This window comes from Telmatherina bonti, assembly GCF_933228915.1.
Source record: "Telmatherina bonti genome assembly, chromosome: 2".
Taxonomy (NCBI): Eukaryota; Metazoa; Chordata; class Actinopteri; order Atheriniformes; family Telmatherinidae; genus Telmatherina; species Telmatherina bonti.
Window position 1 is genome coordinate 8,732,403 of NC_136620.1, and position 25,285 is coordinate 8,757,687.

A 25,285-nucleotide genomic window follows, 5' to 3' on the forward strand; every position below is an offset into this window, starting at 1 on the left:
CTGGTGTCTAGCTGTGGCATGGTGTCTAGCAGTGGCGTGGTGTCTAGCTGTAGCATGGTGTCTAGCAGTGGCGTGGTGTCTAGCTGTAGCATGGTGTCTAGCAGTGGCGTGGTGTCTAGCTGTAGCATGGTGTCTAGCAGTGGCGTGGTGTCTAGCTGTAGCGTGGTGTCTAGCTGTAGCATGGTGCGTCTAGCTGTAGCGTGGTGTCTAGCTGTAGCATGGTGTCTAGCTGTAGCATGGTGTCTAGCTGTAGCGTGGTGTCTAGCTGTAGCATGGTGTCTAGCTGTAGCATGGTGCGTCTAGCTGTAGCATGGTGTCTAGCAGTGGCGTGGTGTCTAGCTGTAGCATGGTGTCTAGCTGTAGCGTGGTGTCTAGCTGTAGCATGGTGTCTAGCTGTAGCATGGTGCGTCTAGCTGTAGCATGGTGTCTAGCAGTGGCGTGGTGTCTAGCTGTAGCATGGTGTCTAGCTGTAGCGTGGTGTCTAGCTGTAGCATGGTGTCTAGCTGTAGCATGGTGTCTAGCTGTAGCGTGGTGTCTAGCTGTAGCATGGTGTCTAGCTGTAGCATGGTGCGTCTAGCTGTAGCATGGTGTCTAGCTGTAGCATGGTGTCTAGCTGTAGCATGGTGCGTCTAGCTGTAGCATGGTGTCTAGCTGTAGCATGGTGTCTAGCTGTAGCATGGTGCGTCTAGCTGTAGCATGGTGTCTAGCAGTGGCGTGGTGTCTAGCTGTAGCATGGTGTCTAGCAGTGGCGTGGTGTCTAGCTGTAGCATGGTGTCTAGCAGTGGCGTGGTGTCTAGCTGTAGCATGGTGTCTAGCAGTGGCGTGGTGTCTCGCTGTAGCATGGTGTCTAGCTGTAGCGTGGTGTCTCCATCAACTCTTCAGCACTTTTATCCTCTTCCTCACACAGTTCCTACAAAGTCTTCCTGTGGGTTTCTGCTGGAAATGGTTCTGATTAAAAGCACAGAGGGATCATCGCAGCACGAAGATCGCGGTTCATCAGTTCACCTGTCAGAGCAACATGGCCGGAAAAAACCTCGCTTGGATTTCAGTGGAGGAACAGACACTCCTGGAGTCCGTCGTACGGACAGACGGCAGGTAACGCAGAGGAACTTGGAAGCGAAGCAGCACGAAGGATTCAGAACACTGCATGTTGAAAAAAAGCTCTCAACACTTGTCACATGAAGGCACGGGGATCCGACTTCATCTTTCCATGCATGAATTTGTTCAAACTGGAGGAATCTCAAACCTGAATCTGGTGCCAATTTTTTGTCTTCAATCATGATTTCCTGAAAATGTTCTTCTTGTGATGGATCAACAACAAGTATCAAATGCAAATGAGGGGTGGAGGAAGGTGAACAGGTTGTTATCTGACCCGGTTTGCCTTTCAGACAGTCGAAAGATGCAAAAACACACGAAAAGCAGCAAAACGGAACATTTTGTGACAGCGGAGGGGTGAGGGATGCTGGTTTGTGGTGCAGACTGGTGCGGTTCACCTGCGATGTATCAGACACCTGACAGGTAAAGTAAAGCTGAGGCAGATTAGGATCATAGATCCGTTTGGCTGACAAATGAGAACATGAGCAAATCTTTTGGAGGAGTCGTTGCCGGTGGAAACGTCTCAGAAAAACCTCGTAAATGGCAGAGTAAGAAAATCTGAAGCTTTCTCTCAAACATATTTCAATATCCCAGAGTCCATGTGCTCATAAAGAATCCCTGGACGGAGTTCCTGCGGCTACACCTTCTGTCCGCTTTTGCCGATGGAGTCCTGCCAGGGTTTGAGTCAATACCATGATCTTGGCTGTGTTTGGTACGTTTGGGAAAGACTTGTTGATGTTCTCTCACAGTGAATTGTTCAGTTCCCCTTCTCCTCCGTAGCTCCAGGGACACAATCAATCTAACCGCTGATCGGTATCAGCGGGGAGAAACTTCACTGCGCTGGCTCCGTCTCGGCTTTGGGAGTCTTCCTGCTTCTTTTCCAATCAGGAACGCCGCAGTCTGAAAAACAGATGACAAGACACATTTACCCCTCTGGGGACCAGCGGTATTTTAGAAAAATAAACCTCGCCTGACTTTTTTTTAGTTTAAATGCTAATAAACAACACCTTTCAATGCCCCATAATGTCCTCTACCTTGTTTTTTTTATTATTTTGAATTGAAATATAATAAACTGAGGCTTATAGTAATATAGTAAATGAGGCTCCTTTGCTTGAAATAAAGAGTATTATCATTTCGAAGCATGGCTAAAGGTACTGAAGGGGACTGAAGCACCGCAGCTTTCTGCTGCACACACTGTATCTGTTACCAAGTCATACATCTGTTACGATGCCGTCGTGTCGTTTATGTTGAAATAAACTACTTGAGTAAAGCAAATGTTTGAGCAATTATGCATGGTATGCGTGCGTAAAAGCTGTTGTTTTCATCATTTATCGGCCTTGTAAATACAGAAGGCAGCTATCCGACTGCTAATGACACGATGCTGAGTGATTGACACCGTTTGGCGGCGTTTCCTGGGGCATCATCGGCTCTGATTGGACAAACACGTGTCATGCGCCAAAGACAAAGGCTCTGATTGGAACACCTATTCTGACACAACACTGTATCACCTATGAATGGGCTACAGTGATGCTGGAACCACCGTCTGAAAGCCCGGAGTCTCCCGATTAAGAGGGAAAAAAAGTAAGTTTCTATCTTTTATGGTTTGAAAGCTATGCTGGATTAAACACAACATGGTCCCTGGCATCGCCGACGATGCCGGCGTCGCCAGATCAGATCAGAATCTAGATCTGCTGGTGAAACGGGACGTTTCGGGAAGCGGACTGACCGACTCAGACCAAGTCGGAGAGGAGACGCCTTCGCAGTGTTCGGCAGCAACACGGCGAGTCCCAACGAGTCGTTGGCTGCAAACGTAGCAGAACCACAAGGTCGGGACCGGAAACATACAGCTGATGGACCAGACAGCAAAGACCTGAACCGGGACCCCAGAGATGCACCTGGACCTGAAACTGATTCACCTACTGTCGGCTGAATCCTCCTCAGAAATGGTCTCCATGGAAACATGGCTTCAAAAGGTCACATGACGCAAGAACTGGAATGAAGACCAGTGGAAACAGGTCTAAAGGAGGGATGGATCCTCTCCAGAACCACGACCTCAGCAGGTCTGCTGGAGGGATGGATCCTCTCCAGAACCAGGACCTCAGCAGGTCCGATGGAGGGACGGATCCTCTCCAGAACCAGGACCTCAGCAGGTCTGCTGGAGGGACGGACCCTCTCCAGAACCAGGACCTCAGCAGGTCCGATGGAGGGACGGACCCTCTCCAGAACCAGGACCTCAGCAGGTCTGCTGGAGGGACGGACCCTCTCCAGAACCAGGACCTCAGCAGGTCCGATGGAGGGACGGATCCTCTCCAGAACCAGGACCTCAGCAGGTCCGATGGAGGGACGGATCCTCTCCAGAACCAGGACCTCAGCAGGTCCGATGGAGGGACGGATCCTCTCCAGAACCAGGACTTCAGCAGGTCCGATGGAGGGACGGATCCTCTCCAGAACCAGGACCTCAGCAGTAGTGTGGGTAAATCTGTGGTATTATCCAGATGGAAACGTAAACGTGGCCCGGCATCGACACACAGCGTCGTTTTCCCACCGTATGCAGGAACAGCATGTCTATAAAAGCTGGATGAACCGTGCTGAGAAGACGCAGGAGCAGATCTGGGGGTGAGGATGCACAGGCCCCTCCTCTCATGTTGTCATGAAGACCGATCACGCAGATCTGACAGAAACCATAAAACTCCGACCGCAGCTGAACAATGGCAGAGATGCTGCGTGGTAACCTTCGGCATATTTAATTAAAACCATGTTAAAATGTCTCATTTTAACAAATGTACTCCATGAAACTTCTCTCCTCCTCGTTTCTTCCTTCATTCATTACAGGTGGGAGGGCTGGAGAGGAAAAGGGGAGGAATGGGGGATGCGCACAACGATAAACAGAAGGACGAAGAAAGATTTAGCCTGAAGTTGTGTTCACATAAGAACATAAGTTGTATTGTAAGTAAAGTTAAAGTGCTCGTCAGGAAAAATGACCCATAAGTGTGGGCATGAACTGCAGCGGTGATGCCGGAGGCGTCTTACGGATATGTGGAGTATGGAGCTCAGGTGGGACGAGTATGTCTGACCTGAGCTGAAGGAACGCTTAGACTAAACAAGGAGACGATAAAAACTGTATTAATGACACCAGCAAATCTGCAGAACCAGGCTGGTTTAGGTTTTAGGCTTCAACAAACTGAAGACATGACATGAAAAATAAAAAAATAAACAGAATTTTAAAAATTCATAAGAAAAGAAAAAAAAGCCTTTTTTCAGGTTTTAGGTGTCAATAAAATAAAATAAAAATAAATTAAAATAAAATGTCATTATGTTTTAGACTAAATAAATAATGGGAAATAAATAACTAAAATACATCAAATATAGTTCAGATACAACAGTCTAACGGTTTTAGGTTTCATTAAACGGCTCCATAACAACAGTTTGGGATTTAATTCCCTCTAAATGAACTACATTTTTATTAAAATCTCACCTGATCCATCCACTTTTTATCTACGGGAAAGCTAAACTAACGTGGATGTAGAGTCAGAAATGAGTTCACAGGGATGCTGGATTCTGCAGGAATCTGCAAGATTTTCCAGGAACCTCCAGGATTCTGTAGCTCTGCCCTAAAAGTAACATCTAGAAGTAATTAACATGTTATTTGCTGTTTTAAAGAGCAAACGTCTGTCTGGCAGAGAGCAGTAGGATGATTCCAGCAGTTTGCAGCTAATTTCAGTGTATTAGCAGGTTGGTTTAATTACTTAGAGGAAGCTACGTAAGTGTTTAAGATGGCTAGCTTGAATCTCGTCCTACAATGTCAAATTATCCCCTCGTTTCTACTACACTAAACTCGTTTCTACTAAAATCGTAATTTGATTGTATTTTTTAATCTGCCTCAGAGGAATTCAGTTTTTCCTTTTGTTTGGGTTGAATCATCGCTAATATCGTGCGTTTGTGGAAGGTTTGTGCTTATGTGATATGTAAGTAGACCGAATCCAGACCAGACTGAAAGGTAAAACCCGCACAGAGCAGATGCTGCTGCAGGACCGCCTCTGGATTTGACACTGCATAATAAAAACTCATCTTTCATCAGCCCAACCTCAGGGGTAATCAGAATTTACACCATTAGGATCTTGCAGAGAATATCCTTAAACACAAGGAAGTGGGACAGTGTTTGCTGGAGGAATGCAGCAACCGTATGAGCACCAGATGTGAGTTCCCACGCGGCAGACACTGTCACATCCTTACGTTGATAGATTGCCTCGTGTTTGGATGTATGGCCGGTGCAGCATGTTCTTCATGAAACACCTGGCCGGCTTCCAGCCAACATATCGCATTCCCCCATCTGTGCCACAGTAGTCTAATCTTCATCAATAGACTGTGCCTATTATTTAGCTGTTGTATCCATTTCCATGCAATCTTTTTGGAATTTCTTTTTCTAGAGAGACCTACCTCAGAGAAGCAGTTTTCCCAGGTATGTGCAGCAGCAATGCGGACTCTGCACAGGCCTGTTGCGGTGACGAAGGAGCTGAGCCAGAAGGTAAAGCTCCTGTCGAGCTACGTTCCGACCCTGACTTATGCTCTCAAGATGTGGGTAGTGACGAAAGCACATGATGGCAAACTCAAGCGGCTGGAAGGAGTTTCCTCCGCAGAGGGTCCGGGGTCTCCTTTTGAGATGGTGTGAGAAGCTCATAGTACAGCCACTGCTCTCTGGTAAGGTTTTCCAGGTATGTCCCACAGGGAAGAGACCCCAGGTAAGAACCAGGAGGGACTACATCTCTCAGCTGGCATCGATGGATGGAAAGATGGATGGATGGGCGGATGAGTGGATGGATGGATGAGTGGATGGATGGATGGATGGATGAGTGGATGGATGGATGGATGGATGGATGGATGAATGGATGGATGGATGAGTGGATGGATGGATGGATGGATGGATGGGCAGATGAGAGGATGGATGAGTGAATAGATGGATGGATGGATGGATGGATGGATGGATGAATGGACGGACGGATGGAGGAGTGGATGGATGGATAGACAGATGAGTGGATGGATGATGGACGGATGAATGGATGGATGGATAGACAAATGAGTGGATGGATGGATGGATGAATGAGTGGATGGATGGATGGATGGATGGATGAGTGGATGGATGGATGGATGGATGGATGGATAGACAGATGAGTGGATGGATGGATGGATGGATGGGCAGATGAGTGGATGGATGGATGAGTGGATGGATGAGTGAATAGATGGATGGATGGATGGATGGATGAGTGGATGGATGGATGGATGGATGGATGGATGGATGAGTGGATGGATGGATGGATGGATGAATGGACGGACGGACGGACGGATGGATGGAGGAGTGGATGGATGGATAGACAGATGAGTGGATGGATGATGGACGGATGAATGGATGGATGGATAGACAAATGAGTGGATGGATGGATGAGTGGATGGATGAGTGGATGGATGGATGGACAGATGAGTGGATGGATGGATGGATGGATGGATAGACAGATGAGTGGGTGGGTGGATGGATGGATAGATGGATGATGGAGGAGTGGATGGATGGATGGATGGATGAATGAATGGAAGGATGGATGGATAGACAGATGAGTGGATGGATGGATGGACGGATGAGTGGATGGATGGTTGGATGGATGGATAGACAGATGAGTGGATGGATGGATAGACAGATGAGTGGATGGATGGATAGATGGATGGATGGATGCATGGACAGATGAGTGAATGGATGGATGGATGGATGGATGGATGGACAGACAGATGGATGGATGGACGGATGGTAGGATGGATGGATGAATGAATAGATGGAGAGACAGATGAGAGGAAGGATGAATGGATGGATGGAACTGCAACTGCTGGAGATGTTTTGTTATTTAAATAAAACGCAGCTATGTGGGAAAGAAATAATATCCTTCTTCACTTCCATTGTTTTCTGGCCCGGGACATAACAAAAAGCCATCTGGATTTTGCTAAGTTTCTGCATCGATATCAGACGAACAGTACACGACACGTTACGTGGTTTCGTCATTTATCTGAGAAACACTGAGCCAAAATGTAGAAGCAGTGTGTGAAACTCCAATCTTACAGCTTGTAGAGGAGGTAAGAGGGTAAGTCCCGGCCAGGTGCTGCTGATCAATGCACTTTATCAACAAGAAGTCATTTAGTTGTGTGTCAGAACATAGTGCCAAGGAGGAAAGACCGCAGCAGCTATGGGTTTCATCATACTGGTACCGATGTCGTGTCCAGGAATTCTCCTTTGAAAACGCTGTTGGAGAAATTATTATGAGTTTGGTTTGAATTAAGTATTAGACATATATGCATTGATTTGCTGTGATCCTGCTGTGTTTTGTGTCTATGCACAAAGCTTTCTTTAAGTCATATGATCCTTGTCTGGAATGTGCAGACAAAGTCTGAGACAGGAAGAGTTTCCTGCAGGGCATCTGTTTTTGTCAACTGCTTGGTTGACCAGTTGTTAAAGGTTAAAGGTAATAAAGTAATATGTTGAGTGATTGATGCTTAGTGAGCTCAGTTTAGCTTCGGAGGAGAGAATGATTGTTTTCTGTGGTGTGCTCAGCAACTAGGAGGACTTAAGCATGGTTTATAATCGGGTGTTACTTCAGCATCTGGAGAGAGAGTTCTCTCTCCAAGCTCCAGCGTGTGCTTGTATTAGTTTATAATAAAATGTTCATTGTAAGAAGACAGTTGACTCTTAGATGTATTACAACTTCTCAAGACCAGAGTATTTTCCACCACAAACGCTTCGGTCCAGTTTCCAGTAGCAACTTTCCAGATGGTTTCTGTGCTACAAATCTTCAGGTTACAGATAAATATGACTTGTAAGAAAACAAAGAAGACACAAAATGTGAACATATGGCTTGGTAACCAGTGCATCAAAGGCCTGGCGGTACTTCTATCCTGCGCTGGAGAAGACGCTTTCACAACGTAGTCGTACAAATTCTGCTTGTGTCACAACTAATCTGAAACTTCAGAGTTTATGATGATAAATTACAAATGATGTTTCAGGATGCAAAAACATTCAGTCAACTTAATCCTGAACCTTCTTTACTACAGCACAAGACTGAATGGGGAGGGGGTGTTATACTTACAGTCCTGCTGAGCTTCTGTGCTGGAGAAGCACTCGCTGAAGAGGCAGTACATGGTGTGGCACAAGTTGTCCACCAGAGATTTTGGAGACGCAAATCTCCAGCTTGACTCCACCACTCTGTCAGCCTCTTCTGTTAACTGATCCCAAATGTCCTGAACTGTCTCTGGAAGCTCCTGCTGGAACACCTGGACACAGGGCAAAACACACACACAAACACACACACACGTCAGAGACAGGTCAGGTAGGCTTTACAGGTCGGTGGATGCACATTCGTCAGGTGCTTTGCATTCCAAGGAGCTCTCATCTCATAAATAAAACAACGAAGGATGAATGTGGAACATTCAGTTTTCAGAGTTTAATTGGATGTTGTGAAAAGTTAGCATTTTTATGACCCTGGAAAGCAAAAAGAGCACAAAAAACTTGATTCTGAAGCCAAAAACAGCAAGGCACCTTTTCCTGCAAGTTCCAACATTTCCACATGAAAACAGCAAGGAGACACTTTTATTCACGCCACCAGCAGCCGTAACAGATGACCTTATGAGTGCGTTAGCACAAATCCACACTGTTTCTATTTATGCACTACTAAAATCAGGAATACTTGTTTCTTCATCTGGAAACATGATGACAACCTGATGCTGTGTAGCGAATGAACTCCACAGTTCAGTGCTTCTGCATCGACCACATGGGGAAACCGCTGAGGAAACACATTCATGGCATACTGAAGCTAACAATACTGCTGAGAACTTTGTTTTCAGAGTTGCTGGTGTCTATCAGTCCTTTTGTTATCAATAAGGTTTGACATTTAATAATAACAAAACAGAAAAATATGATTCAATAAAATGAGATAAAGTTGTCTGTTACTGCATTTCTACAAAGTTGTAAACTTTTCCAAATGTTGTCAAGGACCAGTAACTTCATTTTTCTTTCCTTCAGATTCTTAGAAAATGAAGAAAAAAACCTTCCTTAAATGTCTCAAAATAAACAAATACTTTCATTGTTTATTTATTAACTAGTCTTTTTTATGTTAAAATGTATTAAAATAAACAAAAAAACAAACAAACAAACAAAAATAAATAAAACTATTTAAAACATAAGGCTGAACATAATATGTTTTTAATAATTATTTTCAGAATATTATTCTGAAAATAATTTCTATTTCCGTGACTTCATACAGCATAAATGTTTATCTAAAGGAACTTATACTATTCAGGCTTCATTGGACTTAGTCCTGACATCTGATCTTCATTAAATCTATTTAAACTAGAAAAATTGCTGTTCTTGCAGAACAGCAGTGTGAATGCTTTTTTGCAAGAAACACTTGAACTGTAATGCTAAAGATGGCTGAAGTGAAAAGAAGTTAAAGGAAGTGTTGAAAGCATAAACTGATGTTAAACATGGTTAAAATGGCTGAAAGCTGAGCTGAAATAAGTTGAAGACGTTTGAAGATGGCTAAAATTGTTGAATGGTCAGCTGTATAAGTTGTAAAGCTGAAGTAAACATTTGAAAGATTTAAAGGTCAAAATGGTAATTTAAAGTGTTGAAAATGGTTTAAGGTTGCAAACTGAGTGTGAGACAGTTGAACATGGTTGAAATGTCCTTGTTGAAGCCTGTAGCTGAAGTAACTATGAAGCTGAAGGAAGTAGTACAAGTTTTGAAGCTGAAAATGGTGCGGAAATGTGGTGAAAAATGTTTAAGATTGAACTTAAATAAGTGAATGAAAGTTGAACATGGTTGAAATATCCTTGTTTAAGCCTTTAGCTGAAGTATCTATGAAGCTGAAGCAAGAAGTACAAGTGTTGAAGCTGAAAATGGTGTGTAAACGTAGTAAAAAGCGTTGAAAGTTGAACTTAAATGAGTGCAAGACAGTTGAACATGGCTGAATAATTAGTGAAAAACAGTTAAAAATGGCTTAAATGTCCTTGTTGAAGCCTTAACAGCATCCACAAAATAATAGAATACAAGCCAAGCAGGTACAGAAGTGCAAACATGAGGTTATAAAAGAGAACATCTTCTTGGTAGCTCACTCAATATTTGTGAAAAAACACATGAAAACATGTCTGGACTGAAGGTGCTTCAGATGAATGCCAGAAACACAAGAACATCCCTGAGAGAAACACAAGCCTGATAAGGATGTGCTTGTATGTGCAGCCTCTCCAGCTAGCATTAGCATTAGCTGCTTTAACATGACCTGGAAGGTCATGCGAACATGCAAAGCCAGTGGGGTTCACTGACCTATTAGGTGGTTTAAACACAAGGCAGATGAGCTGGACCATCAGGAGGGGCTTCACTGTGTGTGTTGGGAGTTGCTGAATCTGAAGCTAACCACAGAACATGCTAGCAGCTAGATGGCATGTCTACAGTGACGTCAACGTCTGCTCTTTGAGGGCATTTGTCCTGCAGGTTTTGATTGTTATAAATTCATTTGAATCAGGTGTGTTGAAGCAGGGAAACATCTACAGCCTGCAGGATCTTGATCTTCACTGGACTTTTACATCCATGGCATAGGAGTCAGATTCAGACAGATTTAAAACAAATTTCGCTTCCGAATTATTCAGAAGTTCATGTCGTTTACGTGCATTGGTCCTGGTGTGTAAAGGCCGTAAGAGGTGTAATTAACTTTAAGATGTCCAAGTTAGCAAATTTATAATCAGATGCAACGACTTATAGTATCAACAGCTGAAGAGATGGGTGATAAGGACACACAGCCAGACTTAAATTTAATGTATTTTGATATATATATATATATATATATATATATATATATATATATATATATATATATATATATATATATATTTATATATATATATAGTCCATATATATATATATATATATAAATATATATATATATATATATATTTATATATATATATATATATATATATATATATATATATATATATACAAAACAACTAAAAGTGTTATATAGATCAATAAAGTGTTATAAATCCCGTTTCAATTGTTCAATTGTCTTTTTTAGGTGTTTTTCCTGAAAATGTCAACAATTTTTAAGTTCAGTTTTATTTGAATGGCACATTTATTACAGCTAAAATAATGCCAAAGTCCCGAACACAAACTGATTACACAATAATGAAATGCTAAAAAAAAATAAATAAATAAATAAATAAATAAATAAAAATCCAGCATCAATAAAACAAATTCATATAAAACAAGGGGTGTAAATCTACAATGCTGCAAACAATTAGTTTTAAGGCCAGAAACAGCTGAGCAGCTCTAATGTGGAGCAGCAAACTCTTCCACAACTTGGAGGCTTTAACTGAAAAGGCTCCTTCAGCCCCGGGTTTGAGCTGGAAGAAGATACCTTCTAAAGAAGTTTGGCTGAAGACCCAAAAAACTCCGACTGGAGCGTGCAGATGCAGCTGCTCACACAAATACAGCGGAGACAATCTGTTCTAAGCTTTTAAAACAAGCAATGAAATCTCATACTGAGTCCTACGTCTAATTAGGAGCCAGTGCAAAGAGGCGAGCAGAGGGGTCATGAGATCCTGGCGTCTGCAGCCGAGCAAGGTTTACCAGGTTAGCTCCTCTTCATCACTGTCCCGTTGGATGAGCCAAGCTTCAGCTCTTCTGACCAAACATCTCCAATTTGGTCTGGTCTGTCTACAGCAGGAGTGTCCAGCTCCGGTCCTCCTGGAGGCTTTCCACGTATCCCTGCTCCAACACACCTGACTCAAACTAGTCAGTCAGTGTGCAGAACTTCATTGGCTGTTGGATCCATTTAATGGAAGCCAGGTGTGACGGAGCAGGGAAACACTGAAAACCTGCAGGACAGACTTTGATCCAGATGTTTTGGGGTTTTTCAGATGCAGCTTTGCCAAACTGTACTGAAATGTTCTCTCCAGAGAGAAGAGTTTTTCTCCTGAAACCCTCCCCCCAGTCACCCTACTGGCGCTCGGGCCGCCTTCTGTAGCCGCCAAACACAGCTCAACAGGACCCATCACAGATCCACAGGCGGCATTGTCCACGCTGCAGAACACAGAGGAGAAAGATCACCTCTGTCCCCGCTACCATCCAGCTCCTGAACACTGACCCCAGTTCAGATGGTTCACTCTGCCCCTGAATGCACCACATACTTAAAGCTATAGTAGGTAATGTTGCTCAGAGACATTTTACTCTGGGTGAAGTGGTTCCTCATCCTGACAGTAGTCATATCTGTAATTACATTCTGTAATTATGAACTATAAAAAATATAGTTAGACCCCTCAGTTTACTGTAAATCTGTAAAAACTCTGACCAATCCAAATGTTTGGACCCAAATTGAAGTTCATTTCTTATAAAAAAAAAGCCTCAGATCATGCAAGGAGCAAAACCGGAGGAGGAGGAGCCAAGACAGGGCGCCATATTCACAGCTTACTGGCTCCACGACATTACCTACCCCATGTTTAAGCACAGAGCAGCTGGACATGGACAGCCGTCTCCTGTTCTGTCTGTCCTTTAACGTTGCTGCTCGGTTTGTCTTGTAAATTCCTCTCTGAGTCGATGCTGCTCCGTGAACACTGAACATGCTGAGGCCGGTAGAGTCTGACATGTTGTTATCAGGGTTTTGTGCAGTTTCTCCGAACATCACGGGTCAGATCTTAGGGGGAACTTGCTGGAACGTCCGTCACGGGAAATAGTTTGGAAATAATCTTTAACTCCTCCCAGTTTGATGTTGCTTCTCTGAGAGCGCTGCTTTCCCTCCTTGGCGTTTTGTCTGAAGGTTTGTTGTTCTTTAACCCACCTGGATGCTACTAACACTTCTGTTTCCTCTTCAAGCAGTTTTTGTTCATGAATCTAGACTCCACGTTGTTTTTTTTATCTGGGATTTCATCATTTCAGAGCTGGACAAGATGAAATAATAATTCCTTTCGACACAGCCGGTCTTTGTTCGTCCCACCACCGCGCCGAGCATGTTGATTGGGGGTGAGGACAGCTCGCAGAGTCCCATTCCGTAGTCATAAATGGAAACAGGTAATTGAATTTAAAGTTTAAGATGATAAGTGTCATTTAGGCTCATTACTGTTATCGCTGCTTGCGGAAAGATAAAATATTTTGTAAAAGTGGCCACAGTGAGGTCACAGCGGGGAAATCTGACCACTGGACGCAGCGGTGGTGAGCAGCCGAGGGGCTGTCAGCTTAAACACAAGAGACCCCCCCCCCAGCTCAATGTACGCCTTTAACCACATTATACAGTTAGGACGATGACAAAGGATGCACATGTAATGAGAGGATATGGTAGATATTGATTCAACATCAGATATCTCATCAAGCTGAAGCCAGACTTACTGTCTGCTGTCCGTTTAACCGTTTGCCTGCATCATTCCAAGGCCGGGAGGGGGGGGGCAATGCGTGGTGATGCCTGACAGGGGAAACTATGGAAATCCATGCAAGCTACTTTATCATCCATGCTGGCATTTGGAAAGAAGCGCAAACTGAACAAACTAGATTGGAATATTGGATTTTTCAAAATACCAGGACAGATAAGCCGTAATGAGAGTGCAGCGAGCAGACAGAACCGGCAGTCATTGCCTCACAGGACGATCCATGTCGGCACTGACCTTACCTCCTCCGTCTACCCTGCTGCATAGAAAAGCCATGTTTCCAGTTCATTTCCAACATGGAATAAGAGAAGCAACATGGCGCGTTGGTGAAACCGAAGACAGCTGCGACGGATGCGTGACCTCTGTCTTACCTCGGCAGGATGGGACTGTACGAAGACTCCCTCAGCATCCCTGAAGCGTCTTTCCACCTCCGCTGTGTACGAACGCGAAGGATGTCTCTCTGGTATGACCCGGATGATCTGAAAATGCAGCTGAGTTTAGTTTACCTGCAGCGGTACAGGTGCTGAACAACCAAGAAACAAACGATCTTACAGACTCGGCCTGTTTGAAGACTGGTGGACTTATAGATTTCAGTTTGCACATTGCCAACTGGACCAAGAACGAATTTGGAGTGCAGACAAGAGGGCCGTGTTGCATTGATCATGCCGTCCTACATAACTAGACACATAGCACAAATGTCTACGTGATGATGATTGTCATGATGTGGTTTGTGCTTTGCCTTAGTTTCAGGTTTCCTGGCTTGCCCGGTGGAGAGCCCGGGCCAGTCCCCTTTTCTGGGAAATAGGCTGGCGTTCCGCCCCTCAGAACCACTACCCCCGCCAGCTCCGAGCTCCCTGTCTCCAGTGTCCCTGCCTGCTCCGAGGCCCTGGTCTACGCCCCCCACGTCCCAGCCCTGGTCTACGCCGCCAGCGCCCAGAACCCGTCCACCACTTCTGTCCTGAGGAGATCCCAGGTCGGGACGCTCCTCCTCCACCGGCCCCAGTGCCCGACGAGGAGGTCGTTCCACCGTCCCCACTGTCAGCTTCTGTGTCTGAGGAGGTCGCTCCTTCTCCTCCGTCCCTAGTGCCCGACAAGGTGGATCCAGAGCCAGGTTTCCTGTTTTATTTTGTAGTTTTTCCTGTTTGGTTCCCTTGTTTGTTGTTTAGCTTTATTGATTTCCTGTTCATTGAGTTCACCTGGTCTTGTTTCAGTTCGTTCCGTACACCTGTTTCTTCTTTGGTTCCCCAGTGTATTTATACCCCTCAGTTTTAGTTCTTTGTTGCTGGATCATTTTGTTGCGCCAGTTGTTTGTTGTAGTCCCTGGAGAGCCTTAGTTAAACTAAACCTACTGAAATCTGCATCCCTGTTCCCTAATCTCTGCATTTGGGTCCACACCTTCACCTTCCTCACCGCCACCCCATGACAATGACGATGGGAGATTTTAGCTAAATCCCTGCAAAGAAACAATTAAGAAAAACCTTTTGTACTTTTCTTCTAATTTACTCTCAAGTTTGAATTAATTATAACCAAAAATTCACCAAACAAGTGGTTGGTTAATCATCCAAAATGATGTCATTTGTTTTGAAACACGAGGTGAGGTCAGACCATGAGCTGATGCAAGCCGCTGGCTCGCACGAGTGCTGCCAGCTGGCTGAAAGGCCACTCCGGTGCTGTGCCAGCTGCACTTTTCTGGTTGCTTCATAGGAACACAAGCACAGAAAGCGAGACAGAAAGTAAGGAGGTGGAATGAAAGGAAGCGTGGAGAACTTGGTAGTGAAAATTGCAAGTGCTGTTTAACGGCCTTCATCTGCTTGTTAAGTTTCGGAGCGTGCAAAAAGACTTCACAGCGGTTTCTTTCTAAGAAATGAGGGTTCGTATGGAAAGAAATTAGACGGCCAGCTGTGATCTCATACAAGAGGGGTGGTTTGTGGTGTAAGGACCCTTATTAATAGTTAATTACATGCACAAAACGCCGTTGGAGGTGATGTGTGTAAAACATACATACATACCTGAGATGAAATAAAATCTGGAATAATTGCAACAGTCAAAAGTGACTCACCAGCTAGAAGCGCTACAACCTCTGTTCATGACAATAAAAGGGATTTATTAATGTGACAAGGCAGCGTGTAGGGTCATGTCCTCATGTGGAGGTTTGTTAGATTTCCTACAGTAGGCTTTGTTACGCAACTCAGGTCACTTGAGCACATTGCCTTTTTCTTTTTTCTGCAGATGAAAATAAACAAACTGCAGCTGAAACGTTTGTGTGCCTCACAGTCAAGCTGAACCTCAACATGTTTTCTGATTATTGTTGAGGAAATCAGACAGATGTCTCAGTGCTAACAGCTGGACTGGACTGATGTGTAGCAGCTGACTATAATGATGGATAAACTCACTCAGCTCAAAATACCAATCACTATTAGGTTACATGTGCATCAAATGTGGTTAGAGGATGTTTTTTCTTATTAGTGGTGCACACTTGCTTGAGTAATTAGTGACATGTGATTGCAAGTGTGAGTCAGAAAAGAGGAGAGATGGAGAACCTATCAGGACAGGAGTCTGCAAAAGGGGAACCTAAACAGCCCGAATGTTAGTCGTCCAAGTCGAGTCCCACTAGGGAATTAACCTAAACACAGTACTAGAAGTGCTTGTTTATCAGGCTCTGACCTTGTCACTACCCACAACAAATAATTCTAATAATTTAGGTTAAATAGTGCTAACAAATAAAGTTAAATAATGCTAATTTATTAGGTTGAAAAATGCTTACTTAAATAATGCAAATAAATTTAGTTAACTAATGCTAAATTAATAAATTAAAAGGGATAATAATTTAAGTAAAATTATGCAAAAACCCTAAGTTAAATAAGATTAATAGACTATATTTCACAATGCTAATAATTTAGGTTAAACAATGTTAGAAGATTAGGTTAAAGAATGCTAACAAATTATCCTAAATATACTACTGTATTAGGTTAATAATGTTGATTTAGTAATTTAAAGAATGCTTTTAATTTGTGTTAAATAATGCTATTAATTCATGTAAAATAATGTTACTAAATTAGGATGAATAATTGCTAACTGATTACATTACATTAAAAAATTATGAAGTTTAGATAAAATGCCAATTATTTCGGAAAAATATTGCTAACATATTAGGTTAAAGCAGGAGCACAAATATATCATATATCATCGTCTGATCCACACTGAGAAACTTGTTTCCATATCTGAAAGCTTCTTTCTCCATAAAGTTAACAAGTTCTTCTCTGTGTTGGAACAAACAACAAAAACCAAGAGGAACCTGTGGATGGGCTTGTTACAAACTTTTAGTGCTGCCCCCTGGTGGCAGTGGGAAGCTAAAACAGGTCATTGTACATTTGCATTTGGCATTTTATTTTCATTTCACCTACAAATAATTATTAATTCATTTATTACCCTAACCGCTTAGTCCAATGAAGGGTTGTGGGGAAGCTGGAGCCTATCCCAACAGTCTTTTTTTTTTTTTTCTTTCTTTTTTTTTGTCTTGTCCAGCATTTAAGCAAGCAGACTGATGTTCTGGATGCTGTGTTCTGCTGAGCAAATTTATTTTGCCAAGGGGAACTTTTGTAGATGTAATGATCCCCTTGTAGTTCTTGATTCTTATTTTATTTTTCAATTTGTTTTGGATAATAGCTTGTATTACAGAGTTTATGCTGCTGGACCCGACCGGAAAGGACAGGAAAGGGGCAGAAAGAGAACAGAAAAGAGAACAGAAAAAAACAAAAAAAAAACAAAAGAAAGAGATCAATGCATACATGTATATGCACATACATACCCACCTACATATATATGTATATACACTCGCACATACATTATATATATACATATATACATACATACATACATATACACATACATACACATGCATACACACACATGTACACATACATGCATACATAAAGATAGATATACATACATACATACATACACACATATATATATATATATATACATATATACACATATACATACTCACATACACACACATACATATACATAAACATACATACACATACACTCACACATATGCATACATATATACATATCCATACACATACATACATACACATACACATACACATAGGTACACACACATACCCACCCACACACATAAATATATACACCCACACAAGCCAACTCTAGATTCGTGGAGAACAAAACCGTTGACAATCATGAGGACCAGAAACTAGCAAGTTAAGTCAAAAAGACAGAAAGAGAGCTACCTGCTGTTAGTGAATAAACTTGCTGGATGACTCAGTGACTGTGACACATGCAGAACATTCATGCAGAACATTCAGAGTGGAACGTGTTTAGAGAAGAGTGATCATGCCAATGTGACCCCGCCGGCCTACAGCTAGAGGAAGGCCAGGAGAACCCAGAGACCCGGGTAACCGACAGTCACCCCCAGGTACAGATCCCAACCCCCCCACTCCAGAGCCAGCCATGCATCTGCCCAGGAGGTGGCGAAGGAGGTGCCCAACCAGAGTCCCCCGCAGTCAGGGGGAACAGGCCCCAGCAGGCCCAGGCCGGCAAGGGCCGATCCCGCCGGGCACCGGCCACCTAGGGCAGACAGAGCGCTCTGTCTGCGCTCTATCCCAACAGTCTTTGGGCAAAAGGCAGGGTACACCCTGGACAGCTCGCCAGTCCATCGCAGGGCCACACAGAGAGGAACAACCACTCACACTTACTCCTATGGGCAATTTAAAGTAACCAATTAACCTAACATGCATGTCTTTGGACGGTTGGAGGAAGCCGGAGCACCGGGAGAGAACCCACGCATACAGAACATGCAAACTCCACACAGAAAGGCCACTGTCCAAGCCCCAGTCGAGGATCAAACCAGCGACATGAAGTGCTAACCACTATGCCACCATGCAGCCTATACAAATAATTAAACAGTGTAAAATATTATTAACTGTATTTTAAAACGTATTCCAGATTGCAAGCCTGATCAGAATATGATAAATTGAGTCAGTAGATAGTGACATGAAACTTTTGCAATAAGACTACAGCACAGGGGTGCCCAAGTCCAGTCCGGGAGATCTACCATCCTGCAACCTTTAGATGGAACTCCTGTCCAGCACAGCTGAGTCAAATAGCTGAATTCCTCTTCTGCATGCCATTCGGCTATGCAGAGGCCTGCTAACAAACCACTTATGTGATTCAGGTGTGCTGGAGAAGGGTTGCACCTAAAAACAGCAGAATGGTAGGTACCTTGAATGAACTGCTTTAGGATAAGCAGTTCTTATCCTAAAGTGGCCTTGCCGACCCACAGGGTGTGACTCGTCAGTCCACAGTCTTTCCTCTAAAATCTCCAAATGTTTCCAGACTACTTACTTTAGCTCCCAGAGAACACGTAATAGCTTATAAACAAGCTAGCTTTGCTTGGAGGTGAGTGAGGTGTATCCAAATCAACATATCAATGTTGATATGTTGAAAGGATTCCTTAAAAGTAAGACTTCTGTTGTCTGTCCACGTCTGCATAAATCTACCTTTTTTAACACGCCTTGGTTGACTTGGAACCACAGTCGCTGGAGAACCAGATCATCCAATCCCTCCACCTTTAACCTCTGATGAAGAGAGGAGAGACAACAAGAACGATAAACAAGGATTGTTCAATATACTCATATTTTTGCAACACATCCAATCTAAGGGCCGAGCTGAAAATGGAGCTTAACATCAACCAGGTCGAGCTTAAAGGGGTAATGGTCACTACCTGATACTGGGAGAAAGTTACAGACAAATGCATCATCTGACAGGAACGTAAAGAAGAAAATCTAGTGACTTACCAATCGGCTGATATTTGACAGTTTAAAGATCTCCTCGTGATAAACCCTGATGGAGTAGTTTATGGGGAAGTTGTGCTTCTGTAATGCACAGAAAAGGTGAAACCATGTTAGTAACTACACAAGCAAACTGACGTGGTATTTACCTGTAAATCTATTCTGATTAAATCCATATATAAGTCACACTAACGTCAATGGTAATTTCTATTTATTTAACCAACCTTGGCCCATACAAATACAATATCTTCAAACTGCTGAAATTTCAGTCAGTCCAACAATAGAGAGTACGGGAGGTCATTCCCGGCCAAATCGAAAGCCTCACAAAATGGCTCTACAATGACAGTTGATTGTCATGTTGTATTATGATTGAAATGTTTTTTATTTGTCATTCAAATATACTGAAACTATTCAATTTTCCTTCGGGATTATTAAAGAATTAGTCAATTATATTAAGTTAAATTCAAAGTAACTTGCAAATAAAGGAATGTATTGTCTTTGTCGCTCAACAAACGTCACAGATGTCACGAACGCGCAAACCAAACCAAACCAAAGATAGACAAATCATTGTCAAGTAACCTAATCCAAGACATTGTGCACAATAAAAGGAGAAACGACATGGTCCTGCACTGTCTCCGCCGTGACGTCTCCAGCCCCGAGGCAGAGGCACGCCATCTATCTGTTGGCAAGCCTGCACAAAAACTAACATGGCAAATTTCATGGAGCTCGATTAGAAGCTGGAGTTAAAGGGAGAAAGTGGAAGCCAGTAAACTAAGGGAAGTACAGCAGTGGTCATGACAGCGGGATGGCAGCAGTGATGCAGAGCTATTTTAGGGACATTCACAGCGGGATAGACTGCTAGACTCGAATGGAGACTTGGTTCAGTTGGGGTGCAACATGCTTCCAAATTTGCACTGTTTAAACACATCAGACCTTTGAACTGAGATGTTCCACTCTCCCCCCAGAGAGACACATGATGAAGAAGAAAACGTGTTGATTAACTCATTGGCTGACGTCTTTTGATGCCTTTTTGAATCCGGGCACTTAATGCCAAAGGCGTCAAAAGATGTCTTTCGCGGTTTCTGTAGTCCTAGAACTCAATTTTCTCTGAGTCCTGAAAGATTAACCAAAGTACTCCAAGATGCTGGCAGTATGGGGCGCTCTGCTATGACAATGGCTGCCAGCCAATGAGCCAAAGCAAAGAGGACATTTTACATCGCCTGAACTCTTTTTCCTGCTGTTTGGACATCCTGCTACCAGGTTTAAAAAAGTCTAAAAAATGGTGAAGTCTGGTCTGTACGAACTGTAAATGTGTCTTTAATGTTGCAGGTGTTCAATCAAGCAAGCCTCTGCTAAAAACAGAAGAAACACAAATGAACAACAACAGGCCGATCTCACAACACCCACTGCTAACTGGGATCACTGAAAAAGACGTTTGCCATGAATTAAATGACTTTTTAACAACTTCTCTGTCTTCCAGTCCAGTTTTTAACGAGACCATTGCACTAGGACTGCTCTGACCAAAATGATTACCAGTGTTGGACATTACGCCCTACCCCCAACACCAAGTAATGTGTTACTTTAACAATATTACTTTTTAGGTTACAAAGTAAAGTAACACATTACACTTAAAGTATCAATGACTTTACTATAGGATGGTTTGTAACCCGCCAGAGTTTTTAATCAACCTAAATTCTTTCATTTGGCTTTACAGATCAGTGGAAGGAAACTCTTCTGTCTGGTACATCGGCTGATCAGTCTGATCAATCAGCTGCTGTGTGAAAAGGCTGAAGGCTACAGGACTATATTTCATTACAAATGTTCATTCCTTAACTTACAGCAGACCTGAGCTGGAAGATTACAGATTTAATTTGCTGTGGGGAACTTTACGAACATTTCCGTCCGTGTCTGCACAGCATGCCCTCATCATAGCTTCCGTTTAACCTGTTAGTGGATTTTACAGCCTGTGATGGACTGGCGACCTGTCCACGGTGCATCTGCTTCCCGCCTGCCAGCTGCTGGGATAGACTCCAGCTCCACCGCGACCCTGAACTGGACTAAGCAGTATGAAAATATGACTGCATGGATAGATTTTACGGCGAGGCATATTTCTTCCTGCAGACAACACACGGAGAATGCTCCATGGATCTACAGGGTCAATTATAAAACGGCAAAGTTATTCAGTGAACAAGTTACTGAATGAGCAACTAAACAGCCTGACAACAGCTTGATCAAAGAGTTTGTGGGGGCGGGTCGTAATCAGATTAGGTTGCGTGGTCACTTTTTGTTTTTTTGCACAATTTATAAAAGATAGATTGTCTTTTTTACGTTGTGTTTTCTTAGTTAGAATGCAGCCTCCTGCAGATTGTTTGCATCCTACTTTGCCTCCATGGAGATCTGCAGATGGAAGCTGTTTCCAAGACTTCAACTACTCTTGTCTCAGCTATAACTTCAGACATTTCTCACCATGTAGCGCCGCCTGTGGCTGAGGCTGTCGTTGAGCGTCTTCAGGGGTGTGCACATACTGGCTGGTGTTGACGCCATCAGGACAGGAGCCATCAGATACAGGGCTGTAAAGAGACAGCATGGGGGTGGTCACACCGCTGTTTTCTTGACAAACATATACTGTATATTTCAACACATAAGCTGCACCTGTTACCACAGTTACTGCTCAAAGGCAGAAGCATTTCTGCACAGCTTCCACATCTACACATTCATGCATCCTTTTGCCAATTTCACTGCTGATTGTTTAAGCTTTTAAGTGCCACTCCATCCCAGTCACACACATCATGAATCATCGCAGCTTTCATGCCGAGATCATGACTGTTCAGGCCTGTTCTGCCTTGTTGCTGGCTCCTGTGAGGGTTCAGAGGCAGATCAGGAGGGATTTAATTCCTTTATGTCATGAAACTGGTTGTAGTTTGTACATCTGGGCTCGAGCTAGCTCAAAGCCGATTGGCAATCAACAGAAAACTTGGACTGGAGTGAAAATGTTGCATAATCTGAAATATCACATTAAAACGAACCTGACAGTCACATCTTTGTTAATTCCTGGCACGTCCAAAAACGAAAAGGAAAGATTTCAACTTGACCCGAAAACCAGAAAAACTTGCTTTGTCCACATGACCTGATGAGCCTGACCATGTTGCCAACAGAACGCCAGCCACGGTTTGTCACTGCGGGACCCAGATAAGTTCTAGCGTTTTTCATGTGGGGCAGCTGTGCAAAGATGTACAATATGCATAAGTTTTTTGTTTCATGCTTTTACAATGCAATTAAAGCCCCACAGAAACGCCATTATACTGTCATGGAGATGAGGCAATAAACCACATGCATGTTTTCTGAAAGAGCCGCTAAGATCTCATCTTCAAAGCCTCCTTTCATGTAAAATTACAAAAATCCATTTTTTTTAGAACTCTGCAAATAAAAGATAAATGGTATTTTTGTGTGAAAAAAGGCACAGCATAGAGGTTCAGACTTGGACACGGCACATTGGGGGAGATTTATGCCATGATCTTCATGTTGACTACTTCCAGTGGTTTTTATGCGTTACGAGGGTCTGGAAGTGTCGTCTGTCCTGATTTAACTATCCTCTGAGTTGGTACAAAAAGATAAAAAATGTGTTGACTGTGATGAAAGTGGCGTCGCTATCGCCACTAGAAGCAGCCATGATCCCCACAACGACAACTCCTTCAAGATTTACTGAAGGGTTAAATTATGTGACAGTTTTTATTATTAGTTGTGGAAAAATAATCAATACTGGGAATATTATGCTCTGAATGACGTAAACACTGGCATCGTGTAGCCGTAATGATTTAGTCCAGCTCCGGTCATGGAGGGACACAATCCTGCAGGTTTTCCATGTTTCTCTGCTCCAACACACCTGACTCAAATTAGTATTATCACCATGTAAGTCATTTGGACCCTGAATAGCTGCTGCAATGCAAAAGCTAATGGGGATATTAGATAAAAATACAAACAAACCAAACCTGATGGTCATAATTAGTTCAATATTTCTCCTTTTTTCCGCAGGTCTTCCTGATTAAGTGCAGTTGTACATGTTGGTCTGTCTTTCCTGTCGTCTCCACCCCAACCAGTTTGAGGCAGATGGCTGCCCTCCCTGAGCCGGGTTCTGCTGGAGGTTTTCTTCCTGTGAAAAGGGAGTTTTTTCCTTCCTACTGTCGCCTCGTGCATCATGCTCAGGGTGGGGGATTGGATCCAAGTCATGACTCGATGCAATCAGTTGGTTTCTATTATAGGATATGTATGAACTGGCTAGAAATGACGTGTATGTTGATTCGTGTATGTAAAGTGTCCTGTGACAACATTGTTGTGAAGTGGTGCTATACAAATAAAGCTGAATTGAATTGAATTGAATAATTAAGACCAGATCTGGCCAATCAGGTTGTTGTTCAGATGGCAACCCGTGATTCAAACAGCAGCGCTCCTGTGTGCATCATTCTAGTTAAAATGTGAGCTGGTGGTCAGAAAAGTAATCTGGTTTGGCTTTTTTTATTATCAGCTAGTCCAGCCAAACCTCTCAGACTCACAGACTCCCCCAGCTGTCAGTGTTGGGAGCTTTTTTCATCAGCAGCTGTTGCTTCGGCCTGCTATCCCGTCTACAACTTGCTGGGATGCAGCTTCAGGTCACTGCTGGAAGCTGCGTCGACTTGCAGTCATGTGGCTCTTCAAACTTCATAAAAACTGGATCCATTTCTCTGCCACAGTGCAATCTTTGACTAATTTTGTCCACTCAGGATTTTTCTTTCCTCCACAGATAACTTGTCATAAACCAACTTGTGTCGTGAAGCTCGATCCGGGGCCAGATGACTTCCAGATGGCCAGAAGTGTTTTTAGACTAATCTGTGTGAAAATGTCCAACTGTGTCAGACACTTGGAAATAGTCGCTCAATGCGAAACCCCAGGGGTCACATCAGTTGAGAGTTTGGGACGGCGACAGACGACTCCCAACTGGCAACACAGCTGAAAATTCCCTGCAAAGACTCCCAGATGTGAGTGATTTACACAAGCGACAAAACATTTGGGACAACAGGCAGATTGATGCTTCAAAAAAATGAATTTTCACACTTAAAGGATTGTTTTCATTCACCGGTTTTGAACTGTGAATGATGAAGATTCTTCTCATCCAAGGCTGGAAGCGGGATAAGCAGGATGATTATCCTCAGTGTTGTGTAAGTTCCTGCTTCCTGGAACTAGTTCGAAGTTCAGGCCATTTGGTTTTTTTAAGGTCAGAAGTGAAAGACCGGAGAAAGTCTTGCGTATTGCAATGAAGTCAGAAATACGAGATATTATACGAGATAAATCAGCATGTGGAGCACATGTGTGGACATGGGACAAAAATGACTTTCATTGGACAGGTCGCCAGTCCATCGCAGAGTGTAGGGGTGGCAGCGGCTCAGGTGGAAGAGCTGCCTGTCTTGTGACCTGAAGGTCGGCGGTTTGAGTCCTGCTCCCCTGCGCTGCTGTAGCCCCGAGGAGGATTGTTCTCTAAGTGCTGGTCTAAAACCAACTCACCCAAGCAATGATTCGCTGTGGCGACTCCTTCAGAGGGACAAGCCGAAAGGGGACAACTACAACACACAAGAAGGCAGTGGCTCAACTTCCAGCCGCTGCTACTGAATGTGGATTTGGTCAGCAGGTTTGAACGCTCGCGTTTGAAAATATTTTAGTTTTTATTGACAAGACGTACTGTAAGTGAAAGTTGTTTAAAGCTAAACTAAAATCTAATAGAAACACTGCACACATGTGACAGCAGCTCTGCTCCAGCCCAGTTAGAAGAGCTGGCCGTTCCCAACACCTTTTCCCTGAAGATTCCTGGGAATCATTTAAAGACGATATGTTGGGCATGTGTTGAATTTATTCATGGTTCCAGATAAATAAAAGACAGTGGAGATGAATCTGTGTGGTTATTT

At 43.3% G+C, this 25,285-nt stretch overlaps 1 protein-coding gene across 1 annotated transcript in view; it reads right to left on the minus strand.

Moving 5' to 3' along the window:
• Window positions 1-1,927: 1,927 nt before the first annotated feature.
• The window catches only part of il34 (interleukin 34), a gene marked incomplete at both ends in the record, with an annotated part of 45,261 nt that continues 21,903 nt past the window's right edge, over window positions 1,928-25,285 (minus strand). The window contains 6 exons of the mRNA XM_079252025.1: window positions 1,928-1,995; window positions 8,217-8,400; window positions 13,908-14,015; window positions 19,062-19,139; window positions 19,359-19,436; window positions 21,819-21,922. Of these exons, the coding sequence (XP_079108151.1) occupies window positions 1,928-1,995; window positions 8,217-8,400; window positions 13,908-14,015; window positions 19,062-19,139; window positions 19,359-19,436; window positions 21,819-21,922 (620 nt within the window). The remainder of the gene's footprint in view (window positions 1,996-8,216; window positions 8,401-13,907; window positions 14,016-19,061; window positions 19,140-19,358; window positions 19,437-21,818; window positions 21,923-25,285) is intronic.